The 20,234-nt window shown below is 32.9% G+C and overlaps 1 protein-coding gene across 14 annotated transcripts in view; it reads right to left on the bottom strand.

Annotated features, from left to right (window-relative positions):
• The window catches only part of MIPOL1 (mirror-image polydactyly 1), a 306,247-nt gene that overhangs the window by 225,236 nt on the left and 60,777 nt on the right, over positions 1-20,234 (bottom strand). For 13 of the 14 annotated variants that reach the window (XM_078053584.1, XM_078053586.1, XM_078053590.1 and 10 more), the window contains 3 exons: positions 10,350-10,569; positions 8,539-8,674; positions 7,092-7,197 (listed from right to left, as the gene is read on the bottom strand). In XM_078053584.1, coding sequence (XP_077909710.1) covers positions 7,092-7,197; positions 8,539-8,674; positions 10,350-10,569 — 462 coding nt within the window. Of the gene's footprint in view, positions 1-7,091; positions 7,198-8,538; positions 8,675-10,349; positions 10,570-20,234 lie in introns of those variants that run through there. The other variant, XM_078053594.1, reaches the window with a different exon arrangement.

Raw genomic sequence — 20,234 nt, 5'->3', positions numbered from 1 at the left:
AAAATAAGAACTTTTTTTTGCAAAACCCTGAATTATTATATACATGTACTTAGTACAGAAAACTCAGAGTATGTAAGAATATTTTCTAAGAATATCCTATTTACATTCAAACATTTAATATATCTGATATTAGAGCTAAAAATGTTATTGTGAGAGATAAGCTTATCCCAGAAGTATTAAAACCAGTATCAATTATTTTATGCACTTTTGAAATACAATTTTTAGAGGTACTCAACTTACTTTCTGCATAAAATATCTACTTTAAATTTTAATTAAATACCAATATGAAAATTCTATAAAATATAACTGCTATCTAAAATTTTTCCAAGATCATTTCTTCTTCAGAATTAACTAAACATATGGAAAAAGTCTTAAGAATCATTTTCTGAAAATTTTTCTGTTATTCTAATTAGATGATATGCTCTCAACTGCTTGACACCAGGGTAAATTTCATAGTATACCAGACCTAATTAAATATTTCAATTGTTGGTTATTTTTATGCATAATGCTTTCTTTGTTTACTCAATGTTTATTTTGTTTTTTCCCAAAAAATTACAAACTTTCCTAGGGAAAGAGCTTACAAAATTGGCCATACTCTACCCTCAAGCATTATTTCACGTGGCACTCATCATAATTAATCCTGATTTACACCCACAGGATTCTGCAGCCAAAGATGATAATATAATCAATATTCCACCCCATCAGTATTTCTAACTGCTATATTTCACAGAATTGGGCTTTTTGTTTTTATCTGAAACAACTGGTCATATTCTTGAAATCCTTTTTCCTTCCAAATTAAAAGATGATATGGATATGAAAAAATCCATATAGGGATACCTGGGTGGCTCAGATGGGTAAGCATCTGTCTTCAGCTCAGGTCCTGGGATCAAGCCCCATGTTGGGCTCCCAGCTTAGCGGGGAGTCTCCTCCATTTCCCTCTGCCTCTCCCCCTGCTTGTGCTCTCTCTGTCTCTGTCTCTGTCTCTCTCAAATGAATAAATAAAATCTTAAAAAAAAAAAAAGAAAAAATCTATCTATCTATCTATCTATCTATCTATCTATCTATCTATATGTATTTCTCCATTATAATACTGTGAATACATTTCAGTGTTAGATTACAGGCTATCATATTTTAGTAATGCCCATTATACACACAGAAAAATAGTATTCTAACATATTATTTTTTAAAAGTAAGTATTACATTATCTTCCTCTGATATATAAAACTCACTCTTGTTCTTTTTTTTTTTTTTTAAGATTTTTTATTTATTTATTTGACAGAGAGAGACACAGCGAGAGAGGGAACACAAGTAGGGGGAGTGGGAGAGGGAGAAGCAGGCTTCCTGCCAAGCAGGGAGCCCGATGCGGGGCTCGATCCCAGGACTGGGGATCATGACCTGAGCCGAAGGCAGACGCTTAACGACTGAGCCACCCAGGCGTCCCTCACTCTTGTTCTTAATCATTAGATGGTCAATATCATCTGAGATATGGTATACGGTAATAAATACTTTTTTTTAAAAGAGAACAATGTAAATGTTTTCTATGACACAACTTTTATTTTTCAATGTTAATTGGTTGTAGTGTCTTAATGTATTTGCTATAATGGTTATATATCTATACTTTTAACATTTATATGTTAACCTAGAAAAACTTAAGTTGCAAGTTTCACGGATTCTATGTTCTGATGCTTTGCGCAATTACAATTAAACTCCTCTCCTTCCTACCAAAAACAAATGAACATTCTCTGTAATAAGAAGAGCTTGACAATATTTTTTTTAATTTATAAAATGTCAGTCTAAATTTGGGTGCAGAGAAAAGAATCTATGTTTAAAGAGCTAAGCTGTAAAAAGCAGATTAAATGCTTGCAGAATCAGTACAGCAAGATAAGCAAATTATGTAGCCACTGAATTATATGTAAAATGTAACTAAGATAGATGGATGGATGGAGAGAGTGAGAGAGAGAGAGAGAGAGAGAGATTTATAAACACAAGACTTAGGAACTAAGGAGTTCTTTTGGCTAAAACCCAATATTGGCCTTATTTCAGTTTAATTGGAAGAGGATCTCAAATTCATCTTCTCCATGAGATATCAGGAACCTGGATTTCTCTTTGTACCAAAGGTTAATAAGAAATGTGTCTGCAAAAGTCAAACAGCATTAAATACCAAAAACTGATTATTATTCTACAGGAGTTGTTCTGTCATTCATAATCTCTCCATGCTCCAACCTTCCACAGCTAATCTTTAATGGATGACATGCAAGAAAGAAAAATAACTAACATATAAAGCAGAGATTCTAAAGTGAACGTTTAAGAAATAGAAAAAATCAGGCTTTTAAAGAAATATATTTTAAATATAACAAAATAACATAAAAAACTAAATATTCTTATGTATAAAATTTAAACATAATGCCCACTGAGCCTATTTAGGAAAACTGAAAAGGTTTAATTGAACAAGTTATTTTTAAACTTATAACTACATTACTGACCTAAGAGTAAATTAATGGTTACAACAGGCCATACAATACTGTCACTGTCAAACCCAAAACAAATTTTGAAGTGTTTGTGGTTTAAACATTTTATTTAGATGAAAAGAAGTAGTAAAAAGTAGAGAGTCAATGTTTCTGCTGTGCTTCTCTAAAATATCCCCTAGTATTTAAAGGTCATATATGTCAATGATTTTCAAATAATCTTATCTACATGTACAATTTAGTGAGTTAAAACACAGTAAAAAGTCCTAAATAGCTCCAATGAGATTTTCCAGTGTTAACACATAGGGAATGACCTGGTCATTTCAGCTTTTGCTAAGTAAGTAAGACCTACTTACTATATATTTTTCCTTTATTTTCTTTTTTGTAAAGATTAAAAAAAATAATTTTCATATTTTCAAACTTTTTAAGTAAGGTTAAATCTTAAAATCAAGGGAAATTGAAAACTGTGGAGATAAATGAAATAAAAATACTTGATAAATTATTTTTAAAAAAGAAATACGTATCAATCCTTTGAGAAACAAAACCATATATAAATAGTTATGGGATAGTTACTTAGTATTAGGTACACTTTGAGTGTATCTCAAGGAGTCTTGAGAAAGCAAGATGATGACACCACCATCTTGAGTGCCTTCTATGGGTTAAGCACTTCATAAACATCATCTCACTTAAATGTCACAGCAACCTATAAAATAAGTTTTAACCAAAGCTTAGTCAGGCTGTCACTTACACATGATAAGTGGTAAAAAGATTAGAACAAAGGTCTGAATCCAAAGTCTGAACATTTAATCACTACCTATTTCAATAGTATATTATGAGTGAAAAGTGATTGCAGTCAAAAAGAAATGTCTGAAATCCCAAATCTGTCTTATTTGCTGGCGTATACCCAGTGCCTAACACAATGCCTGGTACATAATGACCCTTCAATAAATATTTCTTGTTTGATTTTTAAAGAAATTAGCTTAGTTCCTATAAAGTGCCTAATAAAAATAGTAATGATGGTGATGTCAAAAAAGGGGAGGGTAAAAGGGTCATTATTACTATTAGCTACAACTTACTGACTACCAGTTATATATTAGGTGCTTTTATATATTATCTATAATCCTTAAAATTATCTGGTAAATTAGTTAATATTCACATCTTACATGGGAGAAAGCAAACCTGAAGAAGCTAATAAGTAACTTGCCCAAAGGCACACAGCTGGTATTAAGTATCAAAGCTGTGATTTGAACCTCGGTCAATCTGATTCCAAGGCTTCTGGTTTTCCCATTATTTCAGTGTGACTCACAGAGAACTTACGTGGTTTTGACTACACCAGATTATTTTTGTTTTTTTTAAGATTTCATTTATTTGTCAAAGAGAGAGAGAGAGCACAAGCAGGGGGAGCGGCAGGCAGAGGGAGAAGCAGGCTCCCCGCCGAGCAGGGAGCCTGATGCAGGACTCGATCCCAGGACCCTGGGATCATGACCTGAGCCAAAGGCAGACGCTTAACCGACTAAGCCACCCAGGCCTCCCGACTACACCAGATTCTTATTCTTATATTCAATCAGGTGGGAAGAAATATATACATAAGTTACATAATACACATAAAGACAAAAACAAATGAGAAAATCTGAAAGACAACAAAAATGGCATAGGTAAAATGACAAGATTAGATCGTAGCCATCATATAAATTTCATAAAACTTTGGTTTATGTGGTCTTTATATATCAAACCTATCACAGGAGTCATCCTAAGATTAGAAAGCAAGCAACTTTTTAAAAAAATCACATCTTTAGTGATTAGCAATACTAATCTCTAATCATAGTAGTACTAATACTAAATCTAATCCATACTCATTGCAGAAAACTTGAAAGGGCAGAAAACTTAATTGAAACATTAATACATCTATTAATAACTACCCAAATTTGCCTTTTGTTTCATATAATGTACATGTATAAATATATTTAACAATATTATACTTAAATACAGTTTTCCCCTACTTTTCACTTAATGTTGTTGTGAAGATCTTCTCATATCACCAAATATTATTCAGAAATGGTTTTTAGTTATTGCATGATGTCGGACAGCATAAACGTATCTTAATTTATTTAACCATTCTGTTAGTGTTTAATTGATTTTAATTTTCTGGCTATCCTAACAAATACTGATATGAATATTCTTACATATAAATCTTTGTATCATATATTGCAAGGAAATGGCTCCTATTTCCTTTGAGTACCTCATATTTTAATTAACATTTTATTTGAAAAATCTATAAACATACATTTTTGTATCTTATTTGCAATTTCCAATGGTTAGAGATTTTTTGCATGTATTTCTTCTAATGGTGGGATATCTTGATTTTTTTAACATTTATATTCCGCTTAAGTACATCATAATACATAAATGTGTGTACATATTTATAATATATTTAACCAAGTACACTTTTTATTTTGAATATGAAAATAAGCAATGAAAGAAACAAACATCAATATTTATGTGGATTTTTTTTTGTTCTCATTATATGGATTATTATCCTTCCATATGATACTAAAGAAAATATTTTTCACATGTAATCATATTCCTATAATGTTCCTCTTTCTATTAAGGTACTGACATGTTTTTGTTACTATGTTTTGCTTTTTGACTACATTTACTACCAGTTGGGTAGAAAATAAGCTATTTAAGGCTGTATGTATGAGAAAATATGAAAAAATGATGAGTCTATCAAGAATCACTTAATGAATTTCTTATAGTTGCAAACCAATGGATTTCTTAAGCAATTCAGTTTTTTAAAAAAATTTTGACATATTACGATGATGATTCTAATGTCACAAGTAAAACATCTTTAATCTTTTTTAGAAGATAGAACTGAAACATTAAAAAGATACACACTGAAAATTTATACTTTAAAAAAACTTTAGAGGATTTTCATTTTTGTCATTTTTGTAACTAAATGGTTGGATGTATCTCTTTTAACTCGATTGCTTTGTTCCAGAGAAACTATATAGCACTGCTATTTTTATCAATTTAGGAGGCTACCAAAAAATACTAAACATTTTTCAAACATTTACTAAAATAATATTGTATCATTAATAAGAAATATTTGATTAACAATAATCGTAAGGCAATTGAATTCTTTCCAATTTATGCATGCATGATTCATACTATTTATCCAAAGGGAAGTCTTAAATATATACAAATAAGTAAATATTTGAAGTAGATGATTAGCTATATCATACAAAAGTTTTAAGAGTAGATAATACTGCTTAATGACTTTTCCCCTCCAAGACATAAATCATCTATGCAGACATATCAATTCATGCTTTTCATCAGTGAAATGGCCTAAATGGCCTAAATTTTGCCAAATTACTCCTGTAAGGCACATGCAAAGTCATATTATGATGCAAACTCTTTCAAACAAATGTACTTCTTTTAATACCTTCCTAGCAATTAGTATATACATATTTGATTATAAAAAACCAAGACACTTCCAAATTGTTCCAAATTTATATCTGAATTATTCATTTTAAATATACTGTTAATTTTCCTTAAAATATATTAGCCTCATATTTCTCCACTAAATAAGAAACAAGAAATTCATGGTAGTTTAACATTAACAGAAAAGCAACAATTTGTTATTTTAGCTGGAGTATTTATTTATGGTAATTTTGGTTTTATTTTCATGGTGATGTTTAGTTCTATTTCGCATAGACAGGCTATACCAGTGAATGTGTCTGACCTAAAACACCAGAATTCTTCCACATATGCAACCAGCCTAATGTAGCTCATAAAATATGATTATAACTTCAAACTAATCACAAAATACAATTTTTTCTTAAAATCATTCCAATTGATACAAAAACGTTAGAATAAGTAACCTTTAAAATGCCTCTGCATGTTAATTTCTATTATACTACGAGATTTCTATCCTTAACATAAAACAGTGTGAGGAAGAGAGTCACAGACTATTGAGAATCATCTGATCTTATCTGTAACATATCACAGATACATTAAAAAAATTTCTCCATGCAAAGACCTGTGAGTAAAGATAGACTCCAAAACATATTTAAGGCAGTCATTTATAATCTTAAACTCTGGCAACCTTTCATTTTAATCTTCTCAGTGAAAATATTATCTCCATCATCATCCACATCATCAGATGAAAATTTATTAATTGCACGAAACAGATTTTTTAATCAAATGTAGGTTTCCATTGGCAATGAATACATGACTATCTTCACACAGAAGAGAAGTATTTCCTCTCAACGAGCTAAAACAATAAGTGGTATTTGAACTGCTGGTTGAAAGGTAGAGGCACTAGTAATCATTATTTCCCCTTGTTTGTTCAGGCCCTTCCAAGAAAACAAACAACCTTTTTGTGATTGGATTGACATGGTGTTAACAATGCATTTAATGCCCAAATCAGTATGAATACAGGTAAAGCTCTCACTAATACCAGTACCAGGATGTTAAAGCCACCTATTTTCTATGCAGCCAAAAAAAAAAAAGAGAGCCTCCCCTCCTTTGGCAAATAAGCTAGTCTGCTAGTATTCACCAAGCCACATCATATAATAACCTTGTGTATGATTCTTAAGACCATATGTTAATACTCATCTACTATACCTGCTGTCTTTTCAGCAATGTGAGCTTCTGTTGCTTTCTCCTGGAGTTCCAGCTTAAGCTTTAGTTTTCTCTGTTCCTTATCTTCTTTATACAATTTTTCTTGAAGCTAAAACACATTGAAAAAACACAGATTCTTATTTGGAATATTTCTTGCAGAAATATACTTAATCCCAAAGTAGAAATTATTTTTTCTAAGCCCTTCTATATTACATTTAACTGCCTAAATACGTAACGCCAGGGGGTACCCCACAATATTTAAAATTTTAAGATATTTCATAAAGTAATAATTACCTATAATGATATAGAAATTATAAAAACATTTTGATATACACTTAATTTGTATGTGTGTATACAGGCAAATGAAATTAAAGAAGGAATAACATAATTATTAAAAATAACTACTGCAAAAAGCAATCTGATCTGTTCTTTTGTCTTAAAGCAAAAGACCTGGAAGGCACTATCCTAATAAAATAACGGACAGCACAGCTTTACAGCTTCTCTTAGTAATTCTAATATTTTGAAATAAAATTAATTAAGATAATAATCTTAATATGTGAAACAAATCTCCTTTGAGAACGCTATCCCATCATATTCCATTTAAATTGGCATTGGCACCTCATTTATAACTGGCATGTAATAAATAATTGCTAAATGAAAATACAGAAAATATCTCCTACTTTCATACAGAACCCCTCAAATGTTTTTTGTTTTTTTAATTTCTCCCTTGGCTTTTGTCATTTGTGTTGTTTTCCATCAGGCATGATCAACATTCCTAACAACATGCTTCGGTATGATTAGGTCAAAAAACTAGAATATTAAAATCAGAAAGGTATGTAGAGGTATGCAGAGGTTAAAAAAACAGAAGGCATAGAATATGAACATTATTTAATAACATTTAAAGCTCAAAGAAATGTAACTAGAAAGAGTCAGGAAAGATAAAACATGACATGACAAATTGGATTGGGCAAAATGCAGCAGTATATAACAACACAAGGAATGTGACAATATTGCCAAGCCTTATGACTTTAAAGTTTAATTACATATATCATTGAGGTGAAATACAGGGCATCGATTCTAATAAAAAAAGAAAAAAAACTTAAGTAACACGAAATCAGTACATTGCATTTCTCACTTTCCATAATACTGAAGTAAACTTTTACTACAGTAAAACTTGAACCTTTTCTTTAGGTACCTACTCTGGGCATCATAGATTTATGAAAAAGGAAGTGATATCACAGGCCAGCCAGGGAGGAAATTAAAGAAATTGCTTTTTATAGCCAATGTCTCACCTCAGTCATACTCTGATGGTATGGTATGGCAACAACATAAAGCTATACCACTAAAGGATGAAAGTACAGCATGAAACTGAATTATGATGGGCACCAAAGCAAACTTAGGTCAACAGCTAAATGCACACTGTACAATTATCAGACTATCTATATTGTACCTTTTTATTGCTTGCTCTGAGAATGTCCAATTCTTTTAGAAGAAATGCTATTTTCTTCTCTTTATCTAAGTCTGAAGTAACTTGACAAGGGATCATACACTCACAATGCAAATGATTATCTCTATGTTCCATAATGCTGTAATAAAAAAAACTGTTAAACAATATACACATATGATTTCTACTATACAGGATCTATAAGTTTTACAGTGCAAATGAGGGAGACAAATTTAATTTTAACAAAGAATATGTAAAGCTACTTAATTTTAAATTTCTCTTTTTATACAGTGTTAAGAAAATACTATGGATCAAAAAGAATAAATACATCAATTTCACAGAGGTACTAATCTAACAACTAAGAGAGCTAAATCTGTGGAAAGCATTTAGTAACTTCTACAGAGATTCATGGTTCAGTACACTTAAAGAATTCAGGTTTTAAGGGTTGTGAATAATTCAATTTATACTTTTGGTCAGGAGTCTAGAAACTTACCTCACTTTCTGGAAAATGGGAACAACAATCATACTTTTTTCAACTTGGTTGACAGAATGTCATTTTTTCATTATTAAACTCAAAACAAAAATGAAAACCTAGTCCTGTGACATTTAATGGTAAATAAATTTTTTTTTGACATTTTGTATGCTATTTGAGAACAATATCCACTTGTTAGCAAGTAGTATAAAGAAGGGAAGGGAAAAGAGATGGACCATTTTTTGAAGGCATTACATTAAAGTTGTAAACATAGGTAAATCTTAGAGTTTCTAAGAAGTTAAGCAGTGAGGTCTGGGACAGTCAGTGCAGCTCTACCTACCATGTATTTCTTCTTTTGCAATGATATTAGATATTTCATACTGTAGCTTTAGCCCAATCTCTACTATTTATTTGTCCATGTGGTTATAAAATGTTTATCACTTCTTCATTCATCCCTACTCCTATTCCCCAAAAGTATATCCCAAATCTGCACTTTAGTAATGATGTAACTGTTTGCCAAAAAGTAGGAACACATTAATATATATCTACTACATTATGTTTAATGTTCATTAATATATCTACTGAATAATTTTTAAATAATTATTTTACTTATTTAGCTGTTCTTAGGCAAAACTGTTAAAATATACTATATTAAATAAGATTCTGTTTGGATTGAATATATAGTAATTGAAATTTTTGTAATTCTGGAGTATTTTCAAAATATATGACTAACTATCAAAGTACTTTAATCCCATAGAGGTAAAAGTCACAGGTGTCACAAAATCAAATCTCTTCCTGGGATAAGTAGGTAAGGTGAATGTTAAAAGCTGCAGAATGGAAAATAATAAGGAAGACAAATGGGAGAGAGTACAAGGCCTTTTCTAGAAGCATTCAAATTCATTTAAACAAAAAAGCATGCTAACAAAACCCAAAACACATCTTTGGGCTTATTTTGTCCTAGAGATGCCAGTTTTGGGCTCTGATGATTAATTTCCCATTTATATCACCGTAACAGTTATTTCCAGATCCATATTTGTCCATATTTGGACAAAATTCTTGTCCAAAATGAAAGGACACAGAAAATAATAAGGACACAGAAAATAATATTCAACTTTGCCTTCATTTAAACTCACCTTGTGCTTTTTCACTTAGCAATCTACACACATTATGCCAATGTAAAGAAAACAGTAGAAAACTCTGGTAGATTGCCCAAATTCCAGTAAGTTTATATGTCCAATTTAGCCCAAGCCAAAAAGAAAGGGAGGGATGAATGGAGGAAGGAGGAAGGGAAGAAGAGAGAGTTCTCCCAATCTTGTTTTCTAAATTTAGGGCTGGCAGCACTCACTTGGATTTTTTAGTAGTACAGTCAGCTGTCTCATCACCTGGATAAGGAAAATTCCTTGATCTCTGCCCTGGCAGTTCTGTGTCCTCATGGGTGGCTTCATTAACTAATTCATTGGATTTCTGCTGCATGCCTTCCTTAGAATTCACAGTTGGCTGTTCATCTGGCTCTGTACTTTTATTTCTCCCTGTAGTCTCTTGTTCAAGATAACTATGGGCTATCTCTGTATTTAAAACAAAGCAAAAACAAATACGTGAAATACAATAGCCACATATTAAATCATTCAAATGAATATTTTTGTGGAAATAGGTGCTGTCATAGCTTTAAACATGTACTTACTAGTCTTACTCCTATTGTAATCAGCTAAGCATGTACAGTATAGTTTTTCACTTCTGGTAAGTATTTAGGGCAATGGTTTACAACCTTGACTGCAGGTTGAAATAACCTGAGGCGTTTCTGGAAATCCTTAGCCCAGAACACATCTTATACTAATTAAATCAAACTCTGTTGGAGCATCCAAATAGCTCCAGCATACAATCAAAGCTGAGAAACACTGATGTAGGGGCCTTATTTTCTAGATTTCTTTTCCAGATTTCAAAAAATAGAACGCAATAAGTTAATGATTATAGGGAAGTGATACTGTGCATGCAACTCTGGTATCAGACTGCCTGGGTCAGAATGCCAGCTTTGCCAAGTGCATAACTTTGGTCAAGTTACTTACCCATTCAAGACTAAGTTTCTTGTTTGTAAAAGGAGAACATAATAGCATTTTTACTTGAGTTATTTTGAGGATTAACTGGGTTAATACATGCAAACTACTTGGCTTAGTGTTTGGCACATCAATAAATGTTAGCTATTATTTTTATCACCATTATCATAATTTTAAAATTAACACAATATAAGCATTATTTTTAACCTCCGTTTTTATCAGATATACATTATACATTAGAAAATCTATTTTGTAAAGCCTGGCTATCTCATAAGCTGTTATTTTAAGCTGTAACTAGTAAATAATAGCTATTTCAAAGGAATAGTATATCTGATGATATAGTGAAATTTTTGGAAGAAAATGACACACACACACAAGTACATAAAACAAACTCTTTTTTTTTTTTAATATTTTATTTATTTGACAGAGAGAGACACAGCAAGAGAGGGAACACAGCAGGGGGAGTGGGAGAGGGAGAAGCAGGCTTCCCGCGGAGCAGGGAGCCCGATGTGGGGCTCGATCCCAGGACCCTGAGATCATGACCTGAGCCGAAGGCAGACGCTTAACGACTGAGCCACCCAGGCACCCCAAAACAAACTCTTTTACCAGTAAATCAGACCAATAGGCACAAATACTGATTGTAACAAATACTTTATTATTTCCAGCATCAATAATGCTTAAACTTTAAAAAGCAGGTGAATCTCACCTGTTTGTTGACGATGTTTTTCCAACCGGTCAAACTTAAAATCCTTTTAAGCAGAAAAGCAGAGGACAGTAGTTTCAGAATAAAAACAAAATAGGGGCACTTATAAATAAGCTATCTTTCACAAAGTATTCATTCCTTAAGGAGAAATTCTTTGCTTGTAGATATGCTGAAATTAGGTGTGACCAGTTATAAACTCCAAGTCCTGGACATTATCTTGTTGGTGCCTGAAGCTAAATCAGAAACTACTTGTTTTTAGTAAATTCCCCTCAATTTCACTTTGAGGAAACAAATAGGGAGAGTGTGCTATCATAATTATATACTGTAAGCTATCTATGAAATTTCAACATTATATTGTTTTGATCTAAACTAACAATTCTAGGTATCTGAAGATTATTTGTTGGTTTTGACATTTCAAAATGCTTACATCGTTTGCTTCAGAAGTTCATCATGCTACTTTTCTAGAAGAGGCTGGTATTAGTAGAATGGAACCCCCAAAATCTAAATTAGGGAATTTTATAAATGGACATTAAAGAATACCACTATATCGTCAATAAACTATGCTTTCTAACACTACCATGTAACTTTAAAAGTACAGTTGACCCTTGAACACATGGCTCTGAACAGCACAGTTCCACTTATCCATGAATTTTTTTCAATAAGTACAGTAGAGTATTGTAAATGTATTTTCTCTTATGATTTTCTTAGTAACATTTTCTTTCTCTAGCTTACTTTACTGTAAGAATGCAGTATATAATACATATAACATGCAAAATATTTGTTAATTGACTATATTATTGGTAAGACTTCTGGTCAACAGTAGGCTATTAAGTAGTTACGTTTTAGGGGAGTCAACCATTACATGTGAATTTTATTTTTAAGATTTTATTTATTTATTTTTGAGAGAGAGAGAGAATGAGCACAAGTGGCAAAGGGAGAGGGAGAAGCAGGGAGTCCGATGAGGGACTTGATCCCAGGACCCTGAGATCATGACCTGAGCCGAAGGCAGACACTTAACTGACTGAGTCACCCAGGTGCCCTATATGTGAATTTTTGACCGCATGGGGTTGATGCCCCTAACCAACAGATTGTTCAAGGATCAACCATAACTGAAATGAAAGAGAATTATAAGTAGTTACTGAAAGCAATATCAAAATAACAAAATTTGTCCCCAGAATGTATCAGAAAGTTACTATTAGGGCCTATACTATTCTCCAGTTTATGAGGTGCAAAGATTCCCCAAAAGGTAAAAAGATGAACCATGGAGCACTTGCAGCTATAAAAAGTCCCCAGTACTCCATGAAAACACAATACCAACTGCTTCAGAATCTTAAGTCTTGACTCTTTGATCTGTTTTGTACATTATGTACATCATTATCTATATTACCATTATCTTATCACTATGTACAACTTGTTCCATATTTTTACCTCCGTATTTCTGGGTCTAGTTCAGCATCTTTCTCCTCTCGGTTTTTTATTTCTAACCTCCTAGTGTTTGCTTTACTCCATCCCTGGTATCTATACTTGCTATCTGCTTACTTTATTTATAGCTCCCTTCCTTACTTCAGCTTACCAAATGCCAAATTTTATGATCTGCTGAACTCTTGGTAAATCAGCACCTTTTCACCAGGGACTGCCCTATCTTCACCGAACTCAGAGCAGATGTGTGCCTTTCCCAATAAAAGGATTCTTTGTGGATCCCTCCTGGATTATAGTAATTATAATACCTTATAGTATTATTAAAATAAACTCAGCTAGTCCTAATGTACTTCTGAATTTGAATTCTAAATGTTTAATATTGTTGAAGAACCCCATACTGTGTGACTTGGCTCTGATTAATTCTAGATGTTTCTAATCTTGCTCTGTACTAAGAGCTTTTAGATTCCCAACTATAACTGCTTACCAAACATTTGGAGCCTCCTCTGCAAATCAGACTATCCATACTCTTCTATGGAGAATTTAATTTTACTTTAGGGTAACAAGGCTGATTTATAATATTTTCCTTTCGTCTATGTTTTTGACCAACTATTGTAGTAAATGTTGCTTAAATCCTCTCTCAATGCTTTTCTACTCTGCCATGTTGCATTATCCTATATCTGAATTCAACTTCTGTATAGAGAGTTTGAGCCCTTTAATTTATTTATTCATTAATATAATAATCCATGGAAAACCTCCAATGTGATATGCTGTATGAAAGTACTGGGGAAAACAAAGACAAGTGGGAAACAGACTCTCCCTTCAAGGACTCTATAGTACAGTGAGGAAGGCAAACTGGTCTAATGATTTGAATACAATGTAAAAGGACTATATTAGGACTATAGAGACCAAATAAAAAACATGCTAGACATACTGATGCTCAACTAGAAGACTCTGGGGAGATTTCACAAGCATTTGTTCCAATAAAAGACAAGTAGGGATGTGCAAAGCAATCAGTTACTAAAGGGTTCGAGTTAGATGATGTAAAGAAAAAGTTGACAGACTGTAAGAATAAAAAACAGGAAAAAACACACATGGGTACAGAGAAGGAATAACTTTTGGAAAAACACAGACATTTCTTGTATGTCTTTCTTGAATTGACAAGATGTTATAGTAAGGGAGTAAAAATTTCTAAAATGAGTAATATGTAGGACAAAGTCCAAGATGTGGTTCATCTGGGAATGGGTTAATGAAACAGACTGATGGTGAAGGTACTTGGAGAGGAAAAAATCAAGGAATTAGGGTACTAAAAGTGTCACTATTAAGACATGGAAATTATTCAGAAAAATGGTAAGAAAAGAAAGGAGAAATGAGAATCAAGACTTCACTGACTGCATGAACATGCTGAAGACAGAGACAGGTGAAAGAGCTGACAGGAACTGATTGTAGGTAAGTCATTTCTTTTTATCCTTTTACTTTGAAATAATTTCAGCTTTATAAAAAAGTTGCAAAAACAGTACAAAGAATTCCTATATACTGGGTGAAGGCACCCAGATTCTCCAGATGTTAACATTTTACCGCATTTGCTTTATTATTCATTCTCTCCAAATCTACCTACCTACCTGCCTATCTACACGTGTAATTTTTTTCGTAACATTTGAGAGTAACTTACAGGCATGATGTACTTTGACTTTTCAAGTCAAATTTTAAGATGATACAGCTCTGTCATATTGCATTTTGCCAAGTTTTCTTTACTCTTTTCAAAGCCTGACTTAATTTCAGTTTCTGAGTTAGTACTGTCTCCAACCAAGAGAAGATGATAGCACTTAGTGACTCTAACTCAGTCGTCGGTTATTTTCCCTAAACTCTCCAGCCCAGAAGGTAGACCATTATGGGGGCACCTCGGTGCCTCAGTCATTAAGCATCTGCCTGTGGCTCAGGTCATGATCCCAGGATGTTGGGATCGAGCCCCACATCGGGCTCCCTGCTCTGCGGGACGCCTGCTTCTCCCTCTCCCACTCCCCCTGCTTGTGTTCCCTCTCTCGCTGTGTCTCTCTCTGTCAAATAAATAAATAAAATCTTAAAAAAAAAAAAAAAGACCATTATGAAGTGATAATGGGGTGAAGCTACTAAAAGCTTCAGTTGAGCTGTTTGGATTGCCCCATCACCTGAAAAGGCATTGCATAAGGAAATTTAAGTTTATAAGGCAATACAACACAACAAAAAGAGAAGTTATAGGTCTGTTTTGCACACTACTCAATTAGAGAGATAACTGTTTAAAAGAAAAAACATTCACGTCTGATTCAAACTCTTATCTCTAGGCAGATGAAACTTTAAAATTATTCTATTAATTCCTCTCTTTCACATGGTTTAAAATGGAAACTCCATAACCTTCTTTAGTAATCTGCCTCAGTGTTTAATCAATGTCCTTGTTAACTGTTCCATCATTATGATGAACAGAATACTATTTAAACATATTTCTCCATATGGACTTAGAGAGTCAATTATCAATCTCTTCATACTTCATAAGACTCTGAAGTCTTTCTTTTTTTATTGTTACGTTAATCACCATACATTACATCATTAGTTTTTGATGTAGTGCTCCATGATTCATTGTTTGCGTATAACACCCAGTGCTCCATGCAGTACGTGCCCTCTTTAATACCCATCACCAGGCTAACCCATCCCCCCACCCCCCTCCCCTCTAGAACTCTCAGTTTGTTTCTCAGAGTCCATAGTCTCTCATGGTTCGTCTCCCCCTCCGATTTCCCCCCCCCTTCATTTTTCCCTTCCTGCTATCTTCTTCTTTTTTTTTAATATAATGTATTATTTATTTCAGACATACAGGTCTGTGATTCAACAGTCTTACACAATTCACAGCACTCACCATAGCACATACCCTCCCCAATGTCTATCTTTCCTAAGAGTTAAACGACAGGGAATTTTTATGACTACTATCAATTCCTTTATTTACTTTATTTGCTCTTCTGTGAGCACACTGTATTACTAGACATGAGAATTTGACTACTTCAAACCAAATATATTTCCCAATTTTTTCTATTAATACCTTGTGCTATCGCTACCGTACAAGCTTATCCTATGGCCATTTGAAAATGATGTTATAGAGGATTACTACTAGATAGTCTTCAAATTGCTATTGCTAGAGATAGTTTATTCATCTAGGCAAAATGGGTGGACTTTGTAAAGATTTGGGGGGAATCTTAATACATGTGCCTCAGCCATCCCCAACATATGTTTGAAGACCCTGTGTCACTTTAGTGACTTTTGTGCTGTTTCCAATGGACCATTTTCATGATCTAACAAATTCTCTTTACTTCTGGAGGTATCAGTATTGTCAACTATCTCAATACTAGCATTGCTATTAAATTCTCAGTTCCTTAGCCTAGAAAATTAACAATATTATGCCATTTCCTACCCTAGGAAGGAAAGCTCTAGGATCCCCTTTGAGTTCAATTCTCCAGACAATTGTACATTAGTTAATATATAATACACTCAGTTAAACTGATGCTATTCAACAAATCATGACTCATGGCCAAAAATAACTGTTATTTCCCAACTACTACACACAAGTGAGGAGGTGGCTAGAATCAAATAGGGATTCTTAAAGGCTGGGAAATTCTGTTCTGTCTGGCTTTGTAAATAGTTTGTGACAACTGGTATCTGTGTAAACGGATTTGATGGTCCCCTGGGGGGGTCAATACTGTTTACAGAGCTGTTTCTTCAGAGTGGTAGAGCTAGAATTGTCTCCAGGGATCCTCCCAGGGTTACTCAGAATAGCAACATGCCAACTACCTGAGAGCTCAGGGGCAGAAAAGAAAAAGGGCAACAGAAATACTGTAGGCAAGTACATTCAAATAAATGGATCCCTTGCACCTTCAGATGCAGGTGCTACTTCTGGGCATTTATATCTAAGATGAACAATAAAGGAGGCAATTTTGTTAATGTGCTCTCTGATGCTTACTCACACAATTGGTCACCACTTCTTTAAACTCTTTTTTTGGAGGGGAAAGATGATTACTTATATTATAGCATGTGATTTTATAAATATAAAAAGAACAAAAATCTCATGTTTATCGCTTCTTTCTTTTGTATATTGTCTGTTACCACATTATGTAACAACATCAAAATGATATGACATTTATTGCCACTAAATAAGACTGTAAACTTGATGTGATGATGTAATTACTACAGTAGTCCCATATTTTAAACAAAAGATGTCTTTTTTCAATGATTAAGGATTTCTCTAAGTAAACATTAGTTTCAATATAATCAGAACAACAGTTATCAGTTAGTGGCCCCAAATAATTTCTACTGATTCCTTAAGTAAGTTAAATGTAGGTTATCTGTGTGTGTGTACAAATACTATTTATTTCCTTTACTAAATAATGCTGTTTCCTTTTTTATGTGGGGAAGGGTTAGTTTTCCACATAGATGCATACATGGGCTTCCCCACCCCCTGCTAAACATAAAAGAAAAAGACATCAGAAACTTGTGCCATATCACAGAGTGGTCTCACCTACTATGAGTGTGTACAAGAGAAAAGTTTAGACCTTCCAAGTAGAACACTGGTGTATTTAGATCTTCCAAGCAAAACCACAGTGCGTGGGCTAAAGACAAACAGCAGGGTTTGAATTCTGGCTCCACCACATGGCTGTATGACCTTTAGCAAATTACTTAACCTCATTAATTTCCCAACCAATAAAAGTACATAATAACAGCACCTATCTCAAAAGATTGTTATGAGGATTAAATTATTTAAATTATATAATTTCTTGGAAAAGTGTTAGCAAAGAGTACACACTCAATAAATGTTAGCTATTATTATCTGCAAAATTCTGCTTGGCTAAAAGCAAAAGTTTCTTTTTTTTTTTTAAAGCAAAAGATTTTTAAATTAAAATATAAAAACAATCAATAAAATATAACTTAAAATTTCTTATTAAAATATCCAAAGACATGAATATAAAAATAAATATAATGCTAGCTCATTCAATGAGAAACATACAATAAAGAGAAAATATTTAATGAGGTTAAAACTTGTAGTTAACGTGTAATGGTTTAATAAAGCACATATCAGAACTTCGGAATTTAGAAATCCTGACACTAGGAAAAGATCCTGAAAGAAAATTCATTGCACAGAAAGAAAATTTAATAGTATATTTCTGTAGATTCAATCCCATAGCAAGAAAATAAGAAATTTAAATAGCCTGTTTCTACAACATAATTTAAGCATTCACTCTATTGGCACAATATTAGATATAATCAGGACTATAGTTAGTAGTGCACAGGCACTTACCCTTCAGAGATTCTAATTTGGGAGTCACAAGAAATTAGGTAACTTAAAAATGCAAACTTGTCACTTGGATACTGTACACTCTCTCAGTTTTTAATATATTTTGGCTTGAACAGCAATAAGAAGAAGAAAGGAAGAACTGTAACTTTCATTTTCATTGGTTTACATACATATTTGCCCACATTTCAAGTGCTCACAGCCACACACAGATACAACATCTTGTGTAGTTCTATTAAAGGTGTAATGTATATAATGAGAAGTCAAAAATATATTGGGGGCAGAGGCAGAATATAGCTATCAGATATTGAAGTAAGATTTTATAAAAGTTTATAAAGTTGGAAAATCACGAAACCTGCCAATATCACATAATTTATTCATTTGCACATGAAGGTTCAACATTCAAAATAAACTACATCTTTTACATTCCTATACGTGGTTGCATATTTAGAATAACGTATCAAAAAGAAGTGGTGAGGTTATTTCATCCGTGATTAAGACAACTGATGACTTAGCATATCATATTTCAAATTATCCACTGGCTAGACATGAAAATTATTTTACTGGAATTTTGTTATTTGATTATGAAAAAGCTATTTTAAGTGGTGGTACTACACCAGATTTTAAAAAGTGTTTGTTTTATCAAGTTTGAATAGTCAGGAGCACATCAATATTCCTTCTACTGGGGAAGAGATCATATTTCTGTGTAAGAACTAAGTTCTATTATGTTTCAGAGTCTAAATTTTAACATCCTTCACTGTATGAAGACCATGAACACAGTATAATAGTGTAATCTCCTAAAGCTTAGGCTACCTAATTAACTTATGAGCATATCACATAAAGCTGTGTAAAACTTGTATCATCCTATTTAAACCATTACAAATATTATCTAGGTTGAAATAATTGTGAAAACTGTCCTAAAATTTTATTAACTAACATGAGCGGTCTTTATTCCTTTTTGCCTCAATGATATGAATTATTTGGCTACCTACTATACATTTCTAACCTTTTCAGCCTTTCTCAATTTGTGTTGTAAAAATAATTTATATAAAGTAATTAAAAATATGAACGAACTAGGTTAAGTCTTAAATTTCCACAACTGCAAGTAAAACAGGTTTCATAATTATCTATTTTTTGTTTGTTAAGTATGAACACATACCGATTGTCCACGAATTCAACAATTTCATAAATCACTTATGGACGCTAACTTTTCTAATAACAAATATAAAGAGAAAAAAGCAGATTTTCTTCATTTGTGCCTTTCATTTTATTTAAGAGCATTTTTAGATTTGAAAAACAAAATAGAAGAATCACCAGTCAGACACTAAGTGGAAATCACTGAAACACAATGTTAGTTCTAATGGATGGATGATTGTGTTTGGTCTTTTGAAACTTTGAAGTATAGGTAAGTCTTGATCACACAAATTAATAAATCCTAAAGCTGGAGTTAACAATAACCATTACACCCAAATTCTGCAGCTTAGCCCAGCCAATTTTTCAAAAGGTCAGGTTGTGAACTGGAGAAGATCAGGGAGGTCCACCGCATAGCTTTGTTGCCAGGCATCTCTCGTCTGGATTGTTGCAGGCATTTATTAGTATTCGTCAGCAGACTCAACAGAGCAAACAAGAAATTCAAGCACGAATAATAAAATGAAATGCTGCTATATAACCCTTTGTCATTCAGCAAATATGGGACTTTTTAGCTACATTGTTCCTAAACCTGGGTTACTACTTTAATTTTTCTCCACAGTG

Source organism: Halichoerus grypus, chromosome 8 (assembly GCF_964656455.1).
Source record: "Halichoerus grypus chromosome 8, mHalGry1.hap1.1, whole genome shotgun sequence".
NCBI lineage: Eukaryota > Metazoa > Chordata > Mammalia > Carnivora > Phocidae > Halichoerus > Halichoerus grypus.
The sequence above is the reverse complement of the archived record's forward strand: the minus strand, read 5'-3'. Positions and strand labels throughout refer to the sequence as shown.